The following is a 17,066-nucleotide window of genomic DNA, read 5'->3' on the forward strand; positions in this document are numbered from 1 at the left end:
GGGTTCCGCGACCCGCGCTGCCTGCAGAGCATGGTCATCTGCAAGCAGCCCGAGATTGGCGGCGCGGTGCCGCCGCACCAGGACTCGACGTTTCTGTACACGAGCCGGCCGTCGGCCGTCGGCTTCTGGTACGCGCTCGAGGACGCCACGCTCGAGAATGGCTGCCTGAGCTTCCTGCCGGGGTCGCACCGGTGGGCGCCGGTGGCGCGGCGCCTCGTGCGGACAGCGGCGGGCGCCGGCACCGAGATGGTGGATAATGACGGGCCGCGCTTCCCAGAGGGCGACGGGTATGGCGAGGCCGGCGCGCCGGCGGGCGGCGCCCGGAATGACCTGTACGTGCCGGGCGAGGTCCGCGCCGGCGACCTGGTGCTCATCCATGGAAATCTGCTGCACAAGAGCGAGAGGAACACGAGCCAAAAGGGCAGAATCATTTACACGTTTCATGTGATTGAGGGCCAGGACAGGGAGTATGACGAGAGGAACTGGCTGCAGCCGCCCAAAGAGGGCTTCACGAAGCTGTACGTGTGAGTATACTGTTATTCCCGCATAGTACCGTGACAGTAAATGAGTAAAAAAGATGTAAAATGTTGAGAATTTGAGGGTATATGGAGTTCTATCGGTATCAAGCATGGAGTGAACCACATCTATCTTGTTCCGTCTATATGCCAAGTCTAACCATCGCTAAAAAGTCACACCATACACAAATGCAAACAAAATAGCTCAAAACAAAATGTTAACACAAAACAACTCTTTCTTATCCATGAATAATGCCTTGATGCAGAAACAGAAAACAGAAAACAGAAAACAAAACTTTTGTCTATCTCACGAAAAGAAAATCTACTTGGATGTATTTTCTCCCTTGGTAGAAGTAACCTCTGCCTCGTCATCCGAGTCCTCATCGTCCGAGTCATCATCGGACGAAGACGAGCTGCTGGACGAGTCATCATCCATGGCCTCGTCCGCGTCCGCCTCATCCTCGGAGCTGCTGTCGTCGCTATCGCTGCTGCTAGTATCGGAGCCGCTGCCCGTGTCTGAGGCGTCGTCGTTGTCCGAGTCGCTGTCGTCGCTACTGTCACTGCTGCTGCTGTCGCTGTCATCAACGTTGGTGCGCAGCTTGCGGCGGCGCTTGGCCGCGACACCATTTGTCCTGTTGTCGGCGACCAGCAGCCTAGCCGACTTGACAGGCGCGCGCACGGTGGCCGTGCTGACGTCGCTCTCGTCGCCGTCCGACAACGTCGCAATGACCATTTCTGCACGCATGCGCTTGACGAGCCGCCGGATGATGACGTCGGCGTCCTGCGCCGTCGTTACGTATTCCATCTCGGCAAAAGTCCGCTTCTTGCCGACCGCCTTTTGCTGCGCCTCGAGGAAGCCGGCGAGGGCCGCCTCGTAGATATCCTGCTTGCCGTCGGGGTCGACGGTGCCACTGGGGAAGGCGGCCGCGCCGCGATCCGTATTGTCCTTGAGGCGAATCGCCAGCGCCGTCTCTCGCAGTCTCATCCTGACGCCGCCCTTGATGTCATCTATGTAGTCGTAGAAGGAGCCCACGTCGGCAGGCGGGAGGCCACTGTCAAAGACGGCCCGTATCAGCGTCGACTGATGGTTCTTGTTGAACTTCCAGCTGTCACGCGACGACACCCAGTGCCGCAGGTACTCGATCGCGGGCTTGGTGTCGGCCGTCGTCTGCGGCTTCTGCTTTTGCTTCTTGGGTGTCAGGCCCTTGGTGCCGCCGCTCTTGCCGGCGGCTGCTGCTGCTGCCTTGGGGTGCGGTTTTGCGGGCGTCTTTCGCGCCGTGGTCGAGCCTGGGGCGGCAGTCTTGTTGGTGGGCGTGTCGGCGAAGGCGACGGACTTCTTTCGTGTGAGCTGAGGCGTGGCATCTCCTGTTGATGGTCGGGAAAAGTCTCTGCGAGGCTTTTTGACAGAGAGAGGAGAGGAATATTCTGACGCGGCGCCGGCCGTGTGCAGCTGCTTTCTCTTGCCCTGCATGCTGCCCTGCTGCTGGGCACGGTCTGGCTGCCCAACGGCTGGGGTCCCGTTTGCGGGCTCGTCCGCACTCGAGTGCTTGAGCTTGAGGCCCAACTTCTTCCAGGCTGGTGTGACAGCAGTGGCGTCTCGTGAGCCGCTCATTTTGCGTTGTTTTTCGAGCCTTTTTTCTTGTTTTCGATGGTTTTCGTTGTCGTGTGAAGGGTTCAACTTCGCGGTTTGGGTCGCAATGGTATTTTTTTCTGGAGCGCGTGTGGCACTAATGACGGTGTACAATTGGCGGCAGAGTCAACACTCTCGTAGACGAAATTGCAAGTTCAGAGTAGAGATGCTCGATTGTATGGTATTTGCCGATGATCAGAAAAACACCGGAAAATATTTGACGATGGTAGGCTTGTGGTGGCTGTCACGGAAATCGCCGGCTAGGCACCGCGTTCAGGGACTTGCTCAGTGGGCAGGCACCCAGCCAATTGACCTTTCTGCCTCAGGACCCAACTACACAGCTCTCAGGCACCAACTCGCCAGCGCCAGCTGAGCTCCATCATTACGTTGGATTCTAGGCAAGCTTGTGCTAACGCGTCCATTGAGCTTCAACTTGCGATCGGCCACCGCAACACTGCACCACCAACCTCCATCTGATCATCGTCGCTGGTCAACACATTGCACTACTATCAATAACCACATATAGTCGACATTGCCCAGGTTAGGGCCTGCCATCCGTCACAATGTCTGGTATGTCGCCAGCAAACAGAGCTCACAAGAGCTGCTGCCATGTTGAGATTCTGACCTTTGCACTGTAGCCAGCGCATACGACAGACACATTACCATTTTCGCCGACAATGGTCGCCTCTACCAAGTCGGTACGTTTAAACGACTCGCGCGATGCGATGCGCTGCAATTCCGAGCCAGCTACCCCGACGATGCTTCAAGCTAACCCGGACGATAGAGTACGCCTTCAAGGCCATCACAGCTGCAAACATCATGTCTGTAGGCATTCGCGGAAAGGACTGCGCTGTTGTTCTTTCGCAAAAGAAGGTTCCCGTATGTATTGACGAGCTCCACAAGCTTACCGAAACTGACAATATGTGCAGGATAAGCTGATCGACCCTGCTTCCGTCTCCCACATCTTCAAAATTTCCCCTGGTGTTGGCTGTGTCATTACTGGATCCATGCCTGATGCAAATGCATTTGCGCAAAGAGCGCAGGGTGAGGCTGCCGAGTTCCGCTACAAGTACGGCTACGAGATGCCGGCCGATGCCCTCGCCAAGCGTCTCGCCAACATCAGCCAGGTCTATACGCAAAGAGTATGTGCTGCTGCGGAGTGTTGGAGATGGAATAAAACGCTAATTGTAACTAGGCTTATATGAGACCCTACGGTGTCGCCACGACGATCATCTCCCTCGACTCCGAGTACGGCCCTCAGCTGTTCAAGTGCGACCCCGCGGGATATTATATTGGGTACAAGGGAACCGCCGCCGGCCCTAAGCAGCAGGAAGCCCTGAACCACCTCGAGAAGAAGCTACGCAACAAGGAGTGCGCCGAGGGCAACTGGGAGGAGGTTGTCGAGCTGGCCATTACGACTTTGGGCACGGTGCTGAGCATGGATTTCAAGAAGGGCGAGATTGAAATTGGCATTGTCGGTGGCCCCCGTGCTGATGGCAAGGAGGGCCCGGATCCTGAATTCCGCATGCTTACTGCGGATGAGATTGAGGACCGCTTACAGGCTATCGCCGAGAAGGACTAAATTAGTCGTCTCATGTCGGACCCTCGATCTTGTTGTACTAGCCCATAGAGCCTGTGTAATAAAATACCAACGAAACTAACATATAACATCGAATTCGATAGAACATATCCTGTACCGGGTTGGGGATGTTGTCATGTAAATTGACATTGTTGGTGTAGATTGGCCGCTACTGGAGCTGGTAACTCCAATGGATGTTATTGCCAGATAGCTCCAGCACAGCATAAAACCTAGAAATGAGCGTTATGCCGTTATAGAAAGGTTATTTAAGTCAGTTTATTCATAGCTTATTAGCGTAAAATTATAAAATATGTATATATATTATAATTAGACTAAAAACTTACTACATTAATTCTTAGTTTTTAAGTAACTTTGAACATTTAATAAGATTTTTGTAATAGTAAATATAACGCTTTAAAAACACTATATTTTATAAATATAAAGAAAGAAACTATTTATAGAGATTATTAGCATAATTCTGGCCACAATTCGGTTTTTATTCGCTAATGGATTAAATATTTCAGCCCTAAAAACGATATAACTCAGGCTCTCCCTTCCCTCACCACAGCCTGGTACAGACAATCACTGCACAGGCCCTGTCTCTTTGAAGCACACGGTCAAGAAGCCACCTACATAGAGGAGCCTCTCCCCCCTCATAGCTTAGATTCTTCACCTATCTAATTATTCTTCCCTCCACTTGTTCCTCAAGTGGTTATGAGCCTACGCGCGACCCTTCGCGAGCTAAACTTTTGATCCCTGCCCGGCCTAGGCGAGCAAGATCTTTTTATTTGTTGGTTACCGCCTGTCCCAACAACCTGGTACCTAAAAACACGTACACATCCCCCTCTTCTAGATTGGAGTCGCTGCCTCCCCCACGTCTAATCATGGTTGCATCTGGCACGGTCGAAAGTTTCGAAAAGAAACCACCGGTGCTATCCCTGCGGGATCTAACCATTATCGAGGCATTCGATCAGGGGGCCACGGAGGCGAAGTACGTCACCTTCTACCAAGTTACGTCGGAGGACGAGCTGTACTTTGGCCAGCTGTTCAAGAGTAAGAAGGGGATTACTCTGGCAGAGTACAATGCCGCACTGGAGCATGTCCCCGACAGCGAAATTTACCCCGAGGTTCCCCAGGACATCGCGCTGACAATCGCGCCCAACGACTTGGATGACGTCTCTGCCTTTGTCAAGCGGCCCGGTCTAAACTGCTACGAGACTATGAAGGGGTCTGATTTCGTCCCCAAGGGACTTCTCGAGGAGACCACCATCATGGAGCAAATCTCCAAGACGCCCCATCCCCACATCATCGGCTACCTGGGCTGCCGCGTGCGACCTCCCTCTTCCTGGAGCGCCTGGACCAGACGCTGATGCAATACATCCACGGAGCCAGCTTTGCGCAGCTCGACAAGATCAAGTTTGTCGAGGCGCTCGAGTCGGCCGTGGCACACCTCCACTCGCTGGGACTGGCGCACAACGACATCAATCCAGGCAACATCATGGTCCGGGACGGCATGCCTGTCTTGATCGACTTTGGGTCCTGCCAGCCATTCGGGGCCCGTCTGCAGTCGCTGGGCTCGCCCGGATGGTACGAGGAGCTTTTTTTCACGTCCCAGGCCAAGCACGACACGTACTCGCTCAAGAAGCTGCGCGAGTGGCTGGAAAAGCCCGAGTGATGCCGAGGATGATGCTGAGGAGGGAAGAGGCAGTGGAAGGAGCGAGACGGTTGGGAACATGGCGAGGGCGGCAGACGACTACGACCACCACTAGTAGGCTCTGGATCCGTGATGCTAGTTACACTCGGGGCTTGAGCAGTCTCAGGTTATCCTGTCGCATTGTGGCGACTTGGATGTCACTGACATATGTTCCATGGACCTCGGAGAGAAGATGTCCATGTGCCAAGAGCGAACGGAAAGGCGTCTGTGACCAAGGGTTGTCTAGTCGGTAGACTCGTTGAAATCCGTACCCGCTAGAATGCAGCATCTTTTCAGTTTCAGTTCATGCAGGAACGAAGGGAACGTTAACCATTCTATATAGTACTCTGCATCTTCCAGATACCAGGCTCCCGGTACGAATAGAGGCGGCCCCCCACGACGGTAGCTCCACGATTTGTCGCAAAACCGGTTATTTCTGGTATGTACCCTTGCATGTTGGCGGAAACCGGCGCCTTGCTATCCGCTTGGACCCTGCGGATAGTGTCCGGCATGGAAATCGAAAAAGATGATGTAGCTAGTTGGAAAACGGTGGCACCCACGTAGTGTTTTCTCTTGTTTCTCTCAAGAAGACCTTCCCACGTTCCCGACGACTCTGTTCTTGTCGCATCCCTACAAAAGTTTTTGGTCTTTCATAACAGCAAAAAAACCCCTCCCCTGGCGAGAAAAAAAAAAACAGGGTGTAGCCTACCCAGTAATATGCAACGATCTACCGAGATTTCGTGCCGAAATTTGCGGAAATTAAGCCGATGGCGGGTCCCGGTGCAGACACTGGGTTTTCCTTGATCTCATAAATGCAGGGTCGCCGCCACAGGCCAATGGCCAACCGTTGAAGCTTTTATCCCGATCTCATGGCACAAAATGAGGGGCGGCGCCCCCTCCCCGTTTGCGGGGACAACCTGTCCGAGCGGTTTGCGTAAAATGAGCGCCGGGCCGCAAACGGTCGAAATCTCTTGGTTTTTTTTTTATCAAAGACCCTCGATGTTGGGCGCTCGTGACTCGTGCAGGGGGGGGAAGAAGAAAAAAAAAAAACAAGGTTGAGGGAGGAATCACGATTGGTTATTTGAGATCAGGCCGCCGTCGTGTACTCGTATTAAGCGCACATGTTGTGTAACATGATTCGGTGGCACGTGTTAGTTGGGACTACCGGCGAGAAACCGATTGCACAACACCACAAGCAGAACAAAGGCACAAAACTCGCAAGTTTCTCGTAGAGGAGCCTCCCTCAAGCCACTCACGTCCTCTTCGTTGCACACCTTGTCCCACACGCAGGCTGGTGTTGCACCCTTTACGATGCGGCGCTGGAGCCGTGCAACAGTGACATTGCACAAAAAGCCGTGCTTTCCCCCCCTAACCAACATATCTGATGGGAATTTATCTCTTGCAAAACAAAATTACCCCCAATTTCCCAGCTTTTTATTTTTCTCTGGGCAACACACAAGCGCCGCGCTCAGTATGATTGGCCCGCCCAAGATGTCAAGAGGCTGCCTGAACCCCCGCTTTCTTCCCCTTTGGGCCAAGCCGCCTAAACCGCTTCCGTCACGAGAAGAAAAGCGGGTCTCTTGTCATCCAAATCGTCTTTTCTTGCATAACGCTGTTGATGGTCTTTGTCTACGTTGGTAAACAGGTTACCTTGCATTCTTGGTTTCTAATTGTCCGTCCCGCTCGGCCGAAATTCATTGACCACCACCCCCGGAACAATTGCCATCCCTCCCCCTCCACGGACAATAGCTCGACCGCCCCCCCCCCCTTTCCCGCCTGCTTCATCGTGACAATTGGAGGACGCGTGTGTGTGTGTGTGAGCGAGAGAGAGAGAGGCTTGCTTTTGGTGTGCCACACACTTTCTTCCAGAGGGTCCGATCTCGGGTACACACGATCACGTCCACATCTCCCCCCCTTTGAAAAATTGACAACGGCCTCCCCTCCCTCTATCCAGGAACCCAGAAGCTCATCTCCGAAAGCCTCAACTGCAAAAAGGGCCCCCAATCTCGCATCCCCCCCCTGGACATTGCGTATCCAAGGAATCCCATCTTTCTAAATATACCCTTTTCGTTTCCCAAGTTTTCCGGGGGCGGCAGCATACCATACGTCATCATGGATGCGCCAGACCAGCACCAGCAGCCACCCATTCTCAACTACGTGCTCAGCTTCCTGCTCGTGGGCATCGCGTGGGGCGGCACCACGCCCTTTATTCGCCGGGCGGCCCAGTCGCACAAGCCGCCGCCGCACCCGATCCTCGACGAGACCGCCGCCGGGCTGCGTCGCAGCCTGTACGCCGCCCTGTTCGCCGTCGTCGATTTGCTGCGGAATCCACGGTACGCGGTGCCGCTGCTGATCAACCTGACGGGAAGTGTGTGGTTCTTTTTGCTGATTGGGCAAGCTGGTACGTTTTTCTTTTCTTTCTTTTTTTCTTTTTTCGTTCTTCCTTTGAAAACGTTCGACTATGCCAACACAAACTCACCAATCACTTTAGAGCTTAGTCTTACAGTGCCTATTGTAAACACCCTGGCATTCCTATTTACCGTTCTTGGTGAATGGTTGGTCGAGGGCAAGGTCATTAGTCGAGGTAAGACTACAAGTTCAGGTTTTGTGCCGCTACGATCCCTCTCTAGCCTCATGTGCTCGGGGCATCTTTGCTAGTTTCCTTTTTTGATAATGGATCCTCACTAACTGGTCATGTACATAGATACTGGTGCCGGAATGCTCCTTTCTTTAGTTGGCATTGCACTTTGTGTATACAGCAAGACATAGTTGATCTTGACAGCTGGGCAATCCGGCCTTGACAGCTGAGCAATCTCATCTTTACAGCTGGGCAATTCCATCTTGACAGCTGGGCAATCTCATCTTGACAGCTGGAGCAATGTCAACTTGTATTTGTACAAATCCTTGACCATCAGTCTATGCTACATAAAAGAAATAATAGTATAATGCAACCTAGTATGAAAAAAAAACCAATCCGTGACTCCTGGCTATGCAGTTCAGACAGTCAATATCCTTTTCGACAGCTGACATTCTATTCCAGCACGTTCGTTTTTTTGACAACACAAGCCCTTCTCCATCGCATGACCGGCCCCTCTCGGTCACATTGACAGCCGTGTTTCGGTGTGGGCTTGATACGCCTCTGCTTCTCGCGGCCCGCCGCGAGAAGCACTTGTTGAGCGCGGCTCTCGCTCACGGCGCAGATGTGCCCGTATCCGAGAAACCAGCGGAAATTTTCAGAAACCACATTAGTAACACATTCCCGAGCGCATGTTTCCTCAGGGAAAGAGTGCCCTTGGGGGAGAAAAAAACCAGTTGCTAGCGCGCCTCAACGGCTTAGCCTCAACCACCCCCCTCCCTCGCATCTCCCGTCTCGCCTTGCCTAAACTGGCCCTTTCCCCCACCCTCGACGAGGCATAAAAGCAGGCAAAGTCTCAGTTTCTAGTGTATCCCTAGCGGCCGAGGAAAGTTGAAACATCCGGGTCCTGGCCGTTTTGCATGCGTGATTCGTCCCGGTTCTCTCTAGTGCGATAGCCGTCCTTGATGCTGCGATTTGTCGCGAATGTGCGATGGCATCGGGTACGCCTTCGTGGATCCCCCCCTATTTGGGGGCCCGGAGGTTCCGGCAATTTACGAGCGGGTACTCAACCAGTTGAGAATGTCGTAGAGGCCGGGATCCTCGACCGTCCAGCGGCCAAGGCTCTGGTCACCGCTCAACATGTCCAGGTAGACAAACTCGTCTGTGATCTGCTCGACTTCCTGGGCGCGGTTAGCGTTTCTGACGTATGTGGCACTTGATGATGCAGATGGTTTGACTCTTGTCTACCCCACTACATGACGAGGGAGGGGTCGCGTACCTGCTCTAGTTGAATATTACAAGCTTGAAGACGGAGGTGGTTTGAGGGATGGGGGCCACCTGTTGCCTCGAGAACTTGCTTGCGGGCACTTATACATCGCTGGGCTGCCAATTGGCGCATGTAAATCTTTTGGGCCTCGTGTCGGCGAGCATAGGCATCCAACAAGACACTATACGAGAAGACGACTAGTCAGCGCAGTTTGAGGCGTGGGCAGGCCTTGGCAAGCAGGTGTAAACGTACTGTTGAAGCTCAAGCTTCTTCTGCTCGTGCTCATTTCGACCCACCGGGTAGGATACATCGGCAGCGCAATCCAGGATAAATTGGCCGTCTGTGGAGCATTGGCGCAACAGGGTCCATGCCGCTGTGTAATAATCGGCCTGGCAGGGTGCAGTGATGTTGGCGGCGGCGATGCAGTGCTGGAGATCGCGAAAGTCGGACAGAACCTCGGCGACTCGCTGGATGCGGTATTCGTTTACTGCTAATGTTAGTATATGCACGAGTTGAAAGTTGACCGATTGGTGTGCAGCGCAGAGGTGTGACTTACAGTCTCCCATTTCGAAGCAGGCGTCATTCAGACTGATCAAGCTGGACCAATTCACGCCAGCCAAGCCAGTAGAGACAAAGGCCTGATGGCTATTCATGGAAAGTATTGGGGATGGTGTAGTGATGAAAGACGGAAAGCAAACAGAAGAGGACCAAAGGACGAAAAGGTCCTATTATACTTGACAAGTGAATCGAACACCAGATACTCCCAAAGGGATGTCGAGCATCATTCGGCCCCCGGCAGCAGACGTGGACGGGCAGGTGGGAGACGAGTCGAAGGAGACTTGTCCAGCTATGCACTGGGTTGAGGCTGAGACAAGATCAGGTGCGATGCGAGCCAGTCAAGTTGGTCAATTGGAAAGTGCAACGAGAGATTTTGGAGCAATGACAGGGACGAGATGAGCCAAAGCGGCGCGTCGACCTTGATAAAGAGCTGGACATTTTTTTTTTTAGCAAAGACCCTGCTTCTTTGCTCCGCTCGCTGCCAAAGGGCCAGAACCGGGTGTGTGGGTGTTTGATGCAAGACAATAAGGCTTGTGTGGCTAAGATTTGGAGGGGGGGGGGTGTATACGCCTGGACGGGCTGGAGGAGGAGGGGGGAGGCGCATATGCATTCTGTAGTCTGTGATTGGCGAGAGACGGAATGACGTTTCTTCAGGCATTGTAGGGATATGGAAAAGAAACAGTTGATGAATACCGATGCTGAGAAAGCTAGCTGGAGGAAGAGAGGGGATGGAGGAGGGGTGGTTCCTTCGCTCCTTCCCATGCTGCGGCTACACGCCCCTAGCTGTCTTGTTCCACGGTTGTTGACCCTCTCCATTGGTGCTTTTGTACGGAGTACTCTGTACCAAGACTGGGATGATTCCGGGCCTACTCTTTCATGTTAGTCGGCATCAGCAGCGACTCCCGATCCACTGATCAAAACACCATGTCCCATAGACGAGGACTGTGGCTCGCTGTGCCGGCGACAGCAGCTCCACCGGCATGCGGCGCGCTGTCGTCGGGTCCTCCGTCGTCATCACAGCCCCCTCGCTTCTTCTGGTACCTTGCAGCGAGAGAGTCTGCGTCTACGGAGTACCTAGGTATGGTTCCGTCGTCTACGTCAGGCTTTATTCCCGAGATGGTCTTTGCGGCACGTTCCATCTCCCACTCTGTCTGCTTTTCCGGGCGTGGGTGGCCCGGCAGCGCCGAAAGACGCCGCCAAAACGTGGCAGGTTTGCATAAGAAGTTGGGTGTGTTTTTTTGTTCATTTAATAGCAGCAAATAATTCCGTAGGTACATACGAGAAGAAGGAAACGTTGGACAGGAGCCACCTTTTCTCGCGCCAAAGAGCCACATGAACAAAAATACGGTACTGTACTCGGGCAATGTGCGCTTCTACATTCATTGGGTCAGGCGTTCAACTGCCAAGGGGATGACCAAGCAAGTCAACTTGGAGTCCAGCATTGCAGCCCTGTAACGGCGCTCATCGTAATAAGCTCTGCCCCAGCCAGTAGCAGCGGTACAGAGGTCGGAACTATTCGTAATAAGCCCTGCCCCAGCCAGTCGCAGCGCTGTAAAGATCGGAACCCAGAGAGGCGGATACAGCTGGGAGGATCCTGGAGCCAGCTGGGCAAGGGCGGCGCGCGGTACCAAAGTCTCACGGGTCATGCACAGGGGTACTCTGTCGCCAGAGCAAGATACCAATCGGAGGACACAGGACGGCCAAGGCTAAAAAAAGGAGATTTTCCGATCCTGCAGTGTTCCCGCTCGCCAAGTGGGCTCTCAGCAAGTCCCTGTTAAGGCGTTCAACCAAACCATGGCGCTCTCGTAGGTAGTTATCGGTATGCTTGTTCCGTCGACGGCTCCTTCACGGTCCCCAAGACTTTGAGAACAAGAAAGACCCTTTGTGGTGGATTTTGGCTGGGCGCCGGGTAGAATTCATGCTCGTGTAATCTGTCATCCCCGTAAGAATTAGACGACCATCTTGCAGCGCCCGCCTCGCTCCATGTGGCTTGCGTCGATAACTAGGCCAACTTTGTGCGTTGCTCGGTCGGCATGCCCGCCGTGGCCATGACGAAGAATAATACTGTAATACTGACGTTCTGTACTGTATCGGCGATCGGCGGTTATCGATGACTCCCTCTCAGTTGCCGACCCGGCCCTATTACAAACAACGTACATAGGGTATCGGCGAGCAGCGCTGTAGCCTCGCAAGATCCATGGCGCCCCCCCTCCCCCGTTTTTCGGCCGAAAAAGAGACCAACTGCCGTCCAAAGACAAGACTACGCCCGCTTGAAAGGCTTGATAGGTTGATAGGTTCCTAGGTCCCTATCCATCATCAAGCAGCCCCAGCCAAGAAAGCCCAACCCCACAGAGTACGAATAACCGAGTACTGGCAATTATACAAATTAGCTTTTTTTTCCTTTTGGCCAAATATCCGCCGCTGTCTCAGTGTCTCAGTGTCTCAGCCAGTCTGCTATACCATCCTGGTTCCTTGCCGTCTTAGTACGAACCCCGGGTTCCCTCCCCCCGTCCTAATTTCGCCTCGCCCAGCCATCGCCCTGTCCAATAGCGGTGCCAGACAGCGTTGAACAAGTACCGGCGAGGCTGGATTTCAACGGTGAATCGCCTCCAGTACTACACTAATCTAATAAAATAATAAAATAAAATAACAAAACTCGCAACTAAACCATCTTATCCCCGCACCGAGTCTACTACTTCTCACACTTTTCTTTTTTTCCCTTTTGCCCAGGGTGTCTTGATACATGTTCTCACACAATGCAAACCATGATGAACCGCAACTTGTTAACTTGTACTCCGTACCCAGTCATGACAATCTTGAGAAAATGCGGCAGTGGGCCTCACTGGAACGAGACGGGATGGACAATAAGACCACCATTGGGCTCGTCAACAGAACAACGGCCAAGCCTTCCAGCGGCGCCATCCGCTGTCTAGCAGCCAAACCCTACATTGCGGCTGGAATCCCCCAAGGCCGGCCGCATAGGGCTTGTATCCCTCCGGAGCGCGATGCCGGCATTTGGCGAAAAAAAAAAAAAACCACCTCGTTGTAAGACGACCTTTCTCGGTCAACAACAGTGCCTCATGCGTCTGTGTACTGAGGCTGAAGGGGAGACCTTTTGGCGGCTGGAAAACCCCACTCTGCGACTTTTTTTGTGATATTGGCCCTTCTTACTATATCTGGAAAAGAAATCTCTGCAGCGAAATCTTGGTTGGGCAGCATCCACACCATAACTGTTCTGCATTGCATAGTAGATGCCAAGGTTCTCATCATGCACAGCGCCCACGCCGACTCCGCCTGCGTTTTTTTTTTTTTTTTTCTGTTTCCCGCCAAGAAGAAGTTTGAATCCATACTGGCTTTCTCTCTAGATAATAGTACACGAGCCATGACGGGAAGGCGGTAGTTCAACTGACTAGTTGGCTAACTAATAAGTCCAACCTATGCAAGCCACAGCGCGGAGCGGTCCTTGCCGCATGAACTTGTCCGCCGGTCGGCCGTACAAGTAAAAAGAGCGAAACAGACATTGTGGCTGTCTTGACAAGGGCCCGCCTGGTGCAGGTGCAAAGGACTCTGGTGGTAAGTAGTAGTTACGAATTAGTAGAAAGTTGAATTGCCAGATTTGGAAGTGTTCGATCCTGTAACTAGTTTGACCCTTCTCGTTGAACTTGTGACAAGGGGTGAGCAACTTGGTCGAGGACAAGGGGAAAGGAGGGGGGGGGGGCCAAGATCTGGGCTACGCGGAGCAAAAATCTTTTTTTGTGGTACTTGCCGGGGGGAAGGGGGCCGCGGACATGGAGCTGAAGTTTCTCGAGGGGGGCATGCAGCTGGTCATCAGTAACGTTAACTGCGAAGGAGTGAGGAGACAAACTCCGAAAAGGCGGTGCGCGCGAGGCTGAGCAAGCGGCCGTTGGGACGAGTTTGACAGGCCGGGGGGGGGGGGGAAGGGGGTCCTGGTTCAGAGACTCTGCAACGGCGTTGTCAATATCGGCTTTCACAACTCCTCGGCGGACCTTTTTCAGAATGCAGAAAAAAGGTATCAGTGTTGTAGCAAAATGGCAATATAGTTTCGACTCTCTATGGCGGTCTTGTTGCTTGTTCTCTGTGCTTGCCGTGTTGGCCGACTTTCCAAAGAGAATATTGTAACCAAGTATGTAGTCTGAGTCTGTTGTCGGGCCGTTTTTTTTTTTAAATCTTAACGCCGCCAATCACTCATCAATATATTCCTCGTCCCGTCGTCCCTGGTCCATGGCTCCCCCCACCGTCAACTTAGCGGCATAGGTTTCCCAAGATCCTGGACCAGCTGATGGGGTTCGATGTACAAAATACGGATTCGTTGTAATACTATAAAACGAAATGTAATAGCAAGGAAAAAAAGCCCCCAATGATGGGGCACTCTTACCGATTCACCCGTGCTACCAAGACCCCCCCTCTCCAGACGTTCTGGCAACGGCTCACTAATGGGGCACGATTGCTTTGCTCTAGCGCACGATCCAGCACGGGACAACTTAGCCCCCTATTGAACGACCCGTCTGGACAAAACGATGCCGGGGCTGTGAATCTTTTGCTGCCATCGCACCCTCCCCCCCTGCCGCCTTACCCGCGGCGGAGCCAGGCAGGGTCAAGTCTAGGGCGAGGCTTTGACGTAGAAAAGAGACACGGTATAATGATACGGCAAGACATTCAACTCAACGCATTTTCATTGGTTCCCTGCCTGAACCTGTCAGCCCTGTGTTAGACGCGAGACCCGTTTGCGAGCTGCGTGTCTAGTTACCGTGTTCTAGTGAGAGTAGGAATCGTATCCGCCAGAGAGAGACCGAGAGACGAGAGAGAGAGAGAGAGAGAGAGAGAGAATAAACCCCCCGTTCTTTTTCTCGCAACATCCTGGTCCAGCTGAGAGTCAGCCCGTCGGCTGTCCTTTGCCGGATCCACTGGGAGCGGGAATCTGCCCAAAGAACGGGAGAAACTGGGGTCTTGGTTGGTTGAAGCCTTCTCGTCACACCAAGAATCATCGATGTCAATCAGCCTCTCTTGTTCGAGTCTCAATCAACCCCTCCTTTCGAATTTCCCAATCGTGCTTCTTCGTTGCCAGACGTCATTGTGACAGCCCCTGACAGCCTCTGACAGCAATCCTCAGTGGTACGCTCTCATCAAAGCCGGCCCAGGTTATGTCGCCAGATGTTCACGGATGTTTGGCTGCTAGTAGCTGCCTCTTCGAGACAAAAAGACTGGAGACGGAAAGGTTGAACGTGGCCAATTGGGATAGCTGTCCACTGTATATGATAGCCCAATGGTATATAAGGTGTGCCCATATCCGAAATACAACAAGCATACAAATTGAAGAAAAATCACCTAGCCGGTATGTACCCAGGAAGACGCCATGCAAAACATCATGCACCAGTAGAAAAACATGCAAAATCAAAACAAAACAGACAGACCGTCTACTTCTAGCGTGTTTCCGAGTAGTCATTCAAGGCCACGCACACGGCGCCCCTGTGATGTCCGTTGTACTGCCGGATAATCTGCTGGCTGTGCAGCTCCCAGAGACGCGCATAGTGATCGGAACATGCTGTGACGAGATACGCCGAGTCGGCGCTAAACGCGCAGTCCCAGACCCAGCGCTGGTGCCCCGTGAGCGTCGCCTCGAGGGGTAGCGCCTTGGGCTGCTCACCCGGCTTGGACGGGCTGTCCTTGATTTCCCAAATCTTGGCCGTGTGGTCGGCGCTGCACGTGGCCAGCTTCTTGACGTCGGGTGAGAGGAGGACGCGGGTAATGTACTCCTTGTGCGCGGAAAACTGCGTCACGGGCACCATGCGGGTACCATTGTACTCTTGCTCAATCTTCCAGATAAAGACGTTGCCCTAGGATAGTATTTAGCAAGACACTCACAAATCATGGTCATGCACCGCAAATGCGCCCCAAAGTCCTTACGCTGTTGTTGGCAGCGCAGAGCAGCGTGCCGTCGCTCGCCACCGTGACGCTCGACACGGAGACGTCGGGCTCGGGCGTAAGCTCGTGCGCGCATGTATTCTCCGCCAGGTCCCAGACGCGGACGTAGCCGGAGCGGTCGCAGCTGATAATCTCGCCCTGGTTCGGATGGATCACGACGTCGTTGACGGGGCAGCCGTGACTGTAGCTGCGCTGAATGGTGCCGGTCCGTGTCTCCCAAATTTTGACGGTGCCGTCTTCAGAGCTCGTCACCATCCACTTGCCCTCGCAGTGGAAGGCGACGCCAGTGATGTTGCCCGTGTGGCCCTCAAAGGTCAGCACGGGGCTCGGGTTGGTCGACTTGATGTCGTAGAGCTTGACGACCTGGTTTCCGGCGGCCGCGAGGTACCGCTTGTCGGGCGAGATGCACAGGCGGTTGACCTGCGAGTCCTGGTGCTGGATTGTGCGGGAGCAAATGCCCGAGAGGGCTTCCCAGAATCTGCCGACGCGGGAGCCGGGTTAGTCGTCGCAAATGGGAGACAATGCGGGGAAGGGGGAGATGGATCGTCGCGCGGGGGGTGGAAGGGAGGGAAGGCTTGCCTGATTGTGTGGTCGTAACCGGCTGGGAGCACATGGCCAAGTGTCAGCTGGGGCGAGGACGAAAAGAGGGTAGGAAAGCGCCCGCGCAAACGAACCTGTGCAGAGAATCACCGACATTGCGAGCGGTACAGCGATCCCGGCAGCTTGGGAGACGCTTGGCTTGCGATTGGGATGGGCTCGCGGCAGGAAGCAGGAGGCAGGGCGTAATCTCGAGGGCGGACGCGAGATGCAGAGCTGTCGAGGTGATGTTGTGTGATGGCAGCGTTTGCGACGGCGAAGCTCAAGCATTGACGGTTTCTTTTGGGTAGGGAGGGGTACCTTGGACCTGGTGTGGAGCCTAGCATGACGGCACCTTGAGAAGCGCGTTGTCCAGCCAGAAAGTGAAATTGATCATTGTCAGATGAATATTTACGCAAAACTTGGAATACATCTACTTCAACGCTCTTTATGCTCTTGCGGTCAATTATGAGTCTTGTCTTGGTCCTCACCAAGCAAGGTAGCTGTGCCTCGCGACAAGATGTTCAAATTCAGAAGGGTATTTATTTCGCTAAAATAAAAATAAAGAAATTATCAATAGTACTGTTCGTATACATTAGTCGTGTCCCAGCATCTCATCGAGAGATGGCTCCCTTTGGTGCGCTTCTCCCATCAGGGGCGGCAGCCTGTCCTGGATACTATGCGTTGGCAGAGTTTGTATGGTTTCGTTTGTAGTTCGTTATTCATCTCC

The 17,066-nt window shown here is 53.5% G+C and overlaps 10 protein-coding genes across 10 annotated transcripts in view; 6 read left to right on the forward strand and 4 right to left on the reverse strand.

Annotated features, from left to right (window-relative positions):
- The window catches only part of CCM_00542 (phytanoyl-CoA dioxygenase family protein), a gene marked incomplete at both ends in the record, with an annotated part of 1,061 nt that extends 533 nt beyond the window's left edge, over positions 1-528 (forward strand). Inside the window, one exon of the mRNA XM_006665702.1 lies at positions 28-528. Within this exon, the coding sequence (XP_006665765.1) occupies positions 28-528 (501 nt within the window). The remainder of the gene's footprint in view (positions 1-27) is intronic.
- A 309-nt stretch (positions 529-837) lies between these two features.
- Positions 838-2,127, reverse strand: CCM_00543 (uncharacterized protein; the record flags this gene model as incomplete). Its single annotated transcript, XM_006665703.1, has 1 exon — positions 838-2,127. The coding sequence occupies one exon, from the start codon at positions 2,125-2,127 to the stop codon at positions 838-840; it is 1,290 nt and encodes a 429-aa protein (XP_006665766.1).
- A 581-nt stretch (positions 2,128-2,708) lies between these two features.
- Positions 2,709-3,727, forward strand: CCM_00544 (proteasome subunit alpha type 6; the record flags this gene model as incomplete). Its single annotated transcript, XM_006665704.1, has 5 exons — positions 2,709-2,715; positions 2,784-2,843; positions 2,930-3,024; positions 3,075-3,287; positions 3,341-3,727. The coding sequence occupies 5 exons, from the start codon at positions 2,709-2,711 to the stop codon at positions 3,725-3,727; spliced, it is 762 nt and encodes a 253-aa protein (XP_006665767.1).
- An 881-nt stretch (positions 3,728-4,608) lies between these two features.
- Positions 4,609-5,399, forward strand: CCM_00545 (Protein kinase-like domain; the record flags this gene model as incomplete). The annotated part of the gene is made up of 2 exons (XM_006665705.1): positions 4,609-5,052; positions 5,088-5,399. The coding sequence occupies 2 exons, from the start codon at positions 4,609-4,611 to the stop codon at positions 5,397-5,399; spliced, it is 756 nt and encodes a 251-aa protein (XP_006665768.1).
- Positions 5,400-6,144: 745 nt separating this feature from the next.
- CCM_00546 (uncharacterized protein) lies at positions 6,145-6,796 on the reverse strand (the record flags this gene model as incomplete). The annotated part of the gene is made up of 2 exons (XM_006665706.1): positions 6,145-6,270; positions 6,674-6,796. 2 exons carry the CDS (start codon positions 6,794-6,796, stop codon positions 6,145-6,147), a joined length of 249 nt encoding a protein of 82 aa, XP_006665769.1.
- Positions 6,797-7,529: 733 nt separating this feature from the next.
- Positions 7,530-8,186, forward strand: CCM_00547 (uncharacterized protein; the record flags this gene model as incomplete). The annotated part of the gene is made up of 3 exons (XM_006665707.1): positions 7,530-7,818; positions 7,909-8,001; positions 8,122-8,186. 3 exons carry the CDS (start codon positions 7,530-7,532, stop codon positions 8,184-8,186), a joined length of 447 nt encoding a protein of 148 aa, XP_006665770.1.
- A 680-nt stretch (positions 8,187-8,866) lies between these two features.
- CCM_00548 (uncharacterized protein) lies at positions 8,867-10,475 on the reverse strand (the record flags this gene model as incomplete). The annotated part of the gene is made up of 6 exons (XM_006665708.1): positions 8,867-8,960; positions 9,049-9,173; positions 9,272-9,440; positions 9,512-9,746; positions 9,816-9,904; positions 10,204-10,475. 6 exons carry the CDS (start codon positions 10,473-10,475, stop codon positions 8,867-8,869), a joined length of 984 nt encoding a protein of 327 aa, XP_006665771.1.
- Positions 10,476-11,850: 1,375 nt separating this feature from the next.
- On the forward strand, positions 11,851-12,441 carry CCM_00549 (uncharacterized protein; the record flags this gene model as incomplete). Its single annotated transcript, XM_006665709.1, has 4 exons — positions 11,851-11,883; positions 12,104-12,170; positions 12,268-12,300; positions 12,377-12,441. 4 exons carry the CDS (start codon positions 11,851-11,853, stop codon positions 12,439-12,441), a joined length of 198 nt encoding a protein of 65 aa, XP_006665772.1.
- Positions 12,442-12,674: 233 nt separating this feature from the next.
- On the forward strand, positions 12,675-12,866 carry CCM_00550 (uncharacterized protein; the record flags this gene model as incomplete). Its single annotated transcript, XM_006665710.1, has 1 exon — positions 12,675-12,866. One exon carries the CDS (start codon positions 12,675-12,677, stop codon positions 12,864-12,866), a length of 192 nt encoding a protein of 63 aa, XP_006665773.1.
- Positions 12,867-15,258: 2,392 nt separating this feature from the next.
- On the reverse strand, positions 15,259-16,683 carry CCM_00551 (WD-repeat protein pop3; the record flags this gene model as incomplete). The annotated part of the gene is made up of 4 exons (XM_006665711.1): positions 15,259-15,672; positions 15,743-16,238; positions 16,435-16,573; positions 16,665-16,683. The coding sequence occupies 4 exons, from the start codon at positions 16,681-16,683 to the stop codon at positions 15,259-15,261; spliced, it is 1,068 nt and encodes a 355-aa protein (XP_006665774.1).
- Positions 16,684-17,066: the final 383 nt, after the last annotated feature.

The sequence above is a fragment of the Cordyceps militaris genome (assembly GCF_000225605.1).
Source record: "Cordyceps militaris CM01 unplaced genomic scaffold CCM_S00001, whole genome shotgun sequence".
Taxonomy (NCBI): domain Eukaryota; kingdom Fungi; phylum Ascomycota; class Sordariomycetes; order Hypocreales; family Cordycipitaceae; genus Cordyceps; species Cordyceps militaris.